The sequence below is a fragment of the Phaseolus vulgaris genome, chromosome 3 (assembly GCF_000499845.2).
Source record: "Phaseolus vulgaris cultivar G19833 chromosome 3, P. vulgaris v2.0, whole genome shotgun sequence".
Taxonomy (NCBI): Eukaryota; Viridiplantae; Streptophyta; class Magnoliopsida; order Fabales; family Fabaceae; genus Phaseolus; species Phaseolus vulgaris.
The window spans coordinates 5,839,790-5,846,246 of NC_023757.2; the positions used below are offsets into that span (position 1 = coordinate 5,839,790).

General features: G+C 33.3%; 1 protein-coding gene across 1 annotated transcript; it reads right to left on the reverse strand.

Moving 5' to 3' along the window:
• Positions 1 to 1,069: 1,069 nt before the first annotated feature.
• Positions 1,070 to 5,873, reverse strand: LOC137806422 (CBS domain-containing protein CBSX1, chloroplastic-like). Its single transcript, XM_068606541.1, has 9 exons — positions 5,488 to 5,873; positions 5,307 to 5,394; positions 5,159 to 5,223; positions 4,970 to 5,018; positions 4,026 to 4,078; positions 2,124 to 2,239; positions 1,831 to 1,888; positions 1,622 to 1,740; positions 1,070 to 1,520 (listed from the first exon to the last, which is right to left on the reverse strand). The coding sequence occupies exons 1-8, from the start codon at positions 5,662 to 5,664 to the stop codon at positions 1,663 to 1,665; spliced, it is 684 nt and encodes a 227-aa protein (XP_068462642.1). The 5' UTR covers positions 5,665 to 5,873; the 3' UTR covers positions 1,070 to 1,520; positions 1,622 to 1,662.
• Between the last annotated feature and the right edge of the window lie 584 nt (positions 5,874 to 6,457).

Genomic DNA, 6,457 nt, shown 5'->3' on the forward strand with positions numbered 1-6,457 from the left:
TGTCAAATTTGAAATAATATTTTATGTTCACGGCTATAGCAATTATTCAATATTATTAATTTATGATTTGGTAATACTTTAAAACAAATAAAAAAATATAAAATAAAGGATAAGATTATTAATTGTGTTTTTGAACATTATACAATTAATATTGAAACAATTCTAGTAAACATTAAGTATTGAAATTTTTTTCCTATAAGTTAGTCTTTATTAAGTCATTGATGGAGATCCATCTAAAACAAAACTAGTCACCACAACTCAGTTTAAAAGCATAGACACAGAAAAATGTATTTTCTCGTCTTGTATAAAGTTGTAAATAGTAGAGATTATAAATTTTCTTTCTGACCTTAAATTTTGGATAAAAAATAGAATAAAATTCAAACTCTAAACCTAGGATTGAGAGAGATATGTACTAGAACTTTTAAAACCCTAACTTATCATGCAAATTAGAAAACCCTAACTTATCATGCAAATTAGAATTAGTAGATGACAGATATTCTAAACACTAATCCTAACTTGATAAGTTTAAATTAGGAAAGCTTTTCCTACACACTTCACTAGCTTCTTCCTACACACTTCAATCCCTCCCGAACTAATACAATCCTAGCTTGCATTGCTATGAATCTTTTGTTTTGTATTTTGAAGTGCGGAATTTGGTGGAATTGAATGACTAAAATGGACGAAAGAAACTGTGAAATATTGGTGTATGAAAAATGATAATGAAGCTTAATAGAGGTTAGGTCAACTCTTAAAAGACTCCTTGCTAAAACACTTAGAAATAAATAAAACTAGCAATGAGTGAGTTAAGAAACTAGTATTGAAGCTGAAATTTTGGCAACAATTCAATAGTCTTTTAGAAGGAAGCTATCAAATTCAATAGTCCTCAAAATCTGTCATGTAAAAAAAACTAGTAAAATTTCATTTCAATAGTTTTCTTAATATAAATAGTGAAGAAGTTTTTAGTTTGAATTACTATAAATACTCAAGAAGTATTTAATTTGAATTTGAATTAAAAAAATCAATTTTGCATATGAAAATACATTGATGAAATACATATTCAACCCATAAATTTACTAACAAAAAAACAAACTTATCAATAAAAGAAGATTGTAGAATGTTACATTCATCATACGTTCATATCCATGTAGGGGAATGTATTTCAGTCCATAAAAGAATTGATGAGATCAGATGTTGACCCTATCCAGAGATATTCAATACGGCAGTAAACTGGAGACACTCGAGAACTTGGTGAATAATCTTAATATAGGAAACCGACCAGAGCATACTAACATATAAATTAAAATCCTCAACAATTTACAATATAAATTTATAATACAGGGCTCCAAATTATCTGTTCCACCCTCAAACGTCAGAGTTAACAGAGACCAATAAAGAGGATGTAGTGTCTCCATGCTCGTAACAATCAATGCACCAAACAATCACTTCACTCTATCTTCTTTGTTACCCACCACTAAGATCTCACAAGGCCGTCAAAAGTTGCTTTCACCTCCTCTTTTAGCCTGTCATACATTCATAATTGTCTAAACATTCACTACATGACACTTACATACATACATACATTATACGTAGCTTATAGTTTTGAAGTTACGCTGAATCTCACCAGCACAACCTACAAGCAAAGCTATTTCAATGAAGTTTCTTTCAAACACTATCACCACTCTCCGCGCGTTTTGATAGCAGAGCTGCCTTAACTATATTTCCCCTTGTAATAAGTCCAGCCTAGAAAGAACGCAGAAAAATCAATTAGCTAAAGTCACTAGAAGAAGAAGCACACCAATTAATCTTGCAAGAGAGAATAGATCTCCTTACCAGCTTTCCATCATCATCGACCACAGGTAGTCTACGATATTTTGTTTCAAGCAACAGCCTATACAAGAAGTAATGGTGTGGGCATCAGATTGGTATAACATGATGGTTGAGATTTAGGAATCGTATTTATCAGAATTTAATAATTTAATTTTTCATGAAATTATTTAACATAAATGGTGGCACTAATAATCGTCACTGATTTTCTTGTCCTCTTGCATTGCTACAAATTACCATGTTACATACAATAGAATCAGAGAATTCAACATTATTGGATATGTATGAAAAGTCAGTACCTAGCAGCTTCCTCTAGACTTGTCGATTCATGGACAACGAGTGGAGTTGGAGTCATCAAGTCACCAACAACTTGGCCATTAGTCTTACTAAGCAGCTTTTGTATCTCATTGAATGTCTGTCATTCAAAAACTGATTAGAGCTACAGAAGGGTAACCATTCAATAGAATAACAGCTCTTGCTAAACAATTACAATTCCCCTTCTTTTTGAGGGAAAATGAAGAAAAGAAAACAATCTGCACATATCCTTTATTGTATGGAAGAATATTATTATAGTGACACCCAACATCGTGAGTGGTTTGAGTTTCATGTGCACAGATTCATTAAAAAAATCATACGAAGATATTGCAAACCAATTTAAGAATAAACTATAAAGGGAACTGTCCCTTTCAAGTGGAACAAAAGAGGAATGCTGGTAAGACAGACACCGCGGGTATCAGCACAGGGATGAAGAAGATAAACTATATTACATAGTTTTACTATTTGCTGGTAAAAAAAATATAGTTTTACTATAAAATGAAAGAAAACTATAGTTTTGCTATAAAATGAAAGAAAACTATATTCAAGTCACAGGCTGACTTGAATATGGATTCCTAATATGAAGCAAACCCACACCAAGGATAAAGCCATTCGACCACTACCTGCCTCCTCCCTACCTCTACACTACAAGGAAATGACCCCTATCTCTCCCCACACTCCCCAATTTTCAACTATCACTTGTTATGCAACGATTTAACTGCTGATATCTCATTTTGTGCACTCACTCTTTCTGATCTATTATTTTCTTCAGATTGGACTGATACAGCAAATCAATCCCTTTGCTTACTTTCTCAACTCATCTTCCCCTTCTAGGTTTCTATTAACTTTGTTGTAATGGGTCTATCATACAGTTATTTCTCAACTACCTCAATCCTCCTCTCCTAATAGCCTAAAAATGGCTTCTTCCACATGACGTGGGAGTTCATGCTTCAAGCTTCTTCTCCTTCATGACTTTGCCGAGTTTGACTATGTACCCTAGGGTTTTGACCATCCAATCAAGGCCCAATTAAGGTCCAAAGCTAGTCCACATATATTTCTACAAAATAGACAACCCAAATATACAGAAAGGAACTAATGCATAAGTTCAAGATTGGAACTTTTCAAGAAGTTGACTTTCACAATGTGTTTAAAGCTTTGTCACGAAAGCACCATATAAGTAGAATATAGCCGCTTCAAGGTTGACTCTGGCATACTAAATGTGGATATAAAGGGATGCAAAAGCCAAAATTATACTTCACACAGAATTTTTCTTCTATCCTATAAAACCGAGGCACAAGGAAGTGCGATAAGCATGGAACGTCGATATTATTTGTTTCCCTTTCAAATCTTACATGTTTTGAGAAATATGATCTATTTGCACATCAAGAAACAGGTAATGCAATTTTGACAAGGTAAAGGGGATGGATGAAGACTCACTCTACCAATGAATATTGATCGAACATGAAAATCCAAACTCATAAAACACATGCAGACCATGAACAAATTATATGAATCAGATATAAACTGCTATATCAAAAAGGAATTGTAAACAGAGGTTTGGTATCAATTATCTAAGTATTCAATAATCCAACCAAAACGTTGCCAAATGAGAAGTGGGCTCAGCTTATGTTCGTAACTGACTTGTGTTGGGGCAGTTGAATTATTCATTATTGCATTAAAAACTATGTCCAAACATTAGTTTTTGAATTCTTTCATCATTACCACATTAGCATCTAATAGCACCATTTGGCCTCAGTTTCAGAGGAGTTATATGCAATTACCGGTAAATGATAAATCTATTCCATATAATTAGAATTCATAAGGCAGCATAGTAAATGCTAACAGAAAATCACACTGAATAAGTAGAACATAAAAAGGTCACTTACTTTCCAAGTACTATCAACGTTGGGGAACAGGTTTGCATCAGTCTGAGAACCTCCTAAAAGCCAAACATAACAATCAGCAAAATCTTAGCAGCAGCATGCAGAGAACTTATTGACAAGATTAAGCACAACAATGGGACTCCAATATTGCTGTTACAGACTTGGCAAAAAAGTTAAATACTCTCTTCATTTCAAATTATTTGTCATAATTGGTAATGCACATATCATAAGAGTTGTTCATTGCACACATCATAAGAGTTGTTCATTGCACCAATTATTATGATAAAAAGTTTTTGACTAAAATGCCCTTCCAAAATTGTGGGACCGTAGTTGTGAATTAATTAAAGAGAAATGCTAGCAACAAAATTTACTATTAGCTGAAATTCTATGGAAATTACAAATTTTTATAGCCCCTCTTATTTATAATGAGTATCTTATTATTTTGTAGTATAAATTTTAACCAAAAGTAGGGAATATGTTAGAAGCGTATTAGAAAGTGAGTTACTAACTTACTACTAATAGCAGTCATCTCAATTAAATACATTAAATATTTAGATAAGTTACCAACAAGTGAGGGAGGAGTTTGAGAAAAAAAATTAATACTTTCTTGATTTTATAAAGTTAGAAATTTAGAAATAAAAACTCGCAGATAATTTGAAATAGAGGGAGTACAATTAGCCTCGTTACTCACCAACCAAAACAGAAATTACTAACTCTCCGACTAAAGCATGTTAAAACATACGGTATCTTCAATCTCACACCCATAAATCAGTAACAACACACAAACATTGAAAAAAATATGAAGTATAATCACTCCCATCGACCATTCAACCTATATAAACATTGATTTGACTTTGTAGATAGCAGAAACTTTGCTACTCTAAATGTAAAACAAAAGTAGTACAACATGACATTTTTAAATTCTGCATCCTTGATATGCATAGTACCTGATATCGAATCAATAGCTAATAAATCGTAATCTGAAACAACTCCAACCTGCAGCGTCACAAGAAGTAGAAAAGGTTCAAGGAGGAATTGAATCCAGTCCAAAATAGAAACCTTTAATTTTCTTTAAGCATTAAATTACACAATAGGGCAAAACAAAAAGAAAATAGTGAGGGGAACTAGAAAATTACCAAATTCCAGTTATCATCAATTACCGGAAGACCACTGATTCTGTTGTTTACCAGAGCCTCCAGAGCTGTAATAAAATAAATAAAGATATATAAATAAATAGAGTAAATTCAGATGATAAAAGTGCATACAACATTGAGGTAGAGGTACCTTCATCAACGGTGGTGGTGGTTTTCACAACATACAAATCTTGCTTCTTTGTCATGAAATCAGCAACGGTATAGGTTCCATTCCCACGCTGAGAAGGTAAAAGCGCAACCCGCAAAAGAAAAAGGGTTAAGGAACACGGTAGCGTAAGAATGACGGTTGATCCAAAGAGAAGAAGACTTACGGGAACCGAATTCACGGTTGGAGTTGAGGCGAGGCGGAACCCGGAGGAGTGAGAGAAACGACGCCGTTTGGGTACAGCGGAGGAACGGAGAGGATAATGGCATTGCGGAAAAAGGGACGGAGGAGAACAAGACCGAAACGGAGCAGCAAGAGTGTTTATGAGATGAATCGAATTCATTTCTCTCTCTTTTTTTTTCTTTTTTTTTTCTTTTTCTTTAATTTACTACGTAATGAAAACAATTTTTTTTTATTTGGATGATTTTCTTGTAGAGAGGTTGAAGGCTGAAGAGAGGGAGAATGAAAAGAGATCTAATGATGAAATGGTAAAGTAATGGTGGTGTGAGTAGCAGTTTCGAAGGGGGAATGATAAATAATTGAAAAAAAATTAATAGAAAGTGAATGAGTATTATAATAATAAAATAATAATAATAATAAAAAAAAGAAAAAAGAAAAAAAAGGAAAGTGTTTGAAGGAAAAAGAGACGTGAGTATCTTTACTTTTCCGTTGAAGGCGGTGGAATGCAAACAACGTTGACACTTGAACATAACAGTCGGCGTCGGATTCAGCAACGGCGTCGTTTGGTGTGAGACCATTGACATTTCCAATTTTCAAAGTTTGTTTGTTTTGTTTTTACGTCGCTTGTGTTTCCCTGTCCGTTGAAGAAGCACGTGGGAACCTTCCGTTTCTTTTGAACCAACTGTTCCGTTTCTTTTCAAGCAACTGTTCCGTTTCTAAATCTTCTTCCGTCTAATGTGTTCATGCCTTACAAGAAGAAAAAACCTCTAAAATTGTCTTATAATGTGTTTTAAACGCGTCTTATAACAAAATAGAAAATAATAAACAATTTAATTGATGAAAATAGTTTTATCATTCTATTCTATCCTTATTTTATTTCTCAAACTTTGTGACTGTGTTATTGAATACCCTAATTCCAAAACGGGATTGAATGAAAAACTTTATGAAAAATATTA

Excerpts from the sequence above, each read along its gene's own strand:
- LOC137806422 (XM_068606541.1), bottom strand. The coding sequence starts at position 5,664 with ATGAATTCGATTCATCTCATAAACACTCTTGCTGCTCCGTTTCGGTCT. Across the intron at positions 5,019-5,158 it reads TTGATGATAACTGGAATTTG|GTTGGAGTTGTTTCAGATTA; the intron begins GTAATTTTCTAG and ends GTGACGCTGCAG. Across the intron at positions 1,889-2,123 it reads AGTCTAGAGGAAGCTGCTAG|GCTGTTGCTTGAAACAAAAT; the intron begins GTACTGACTTTT and ends CTTCTTGTATAG.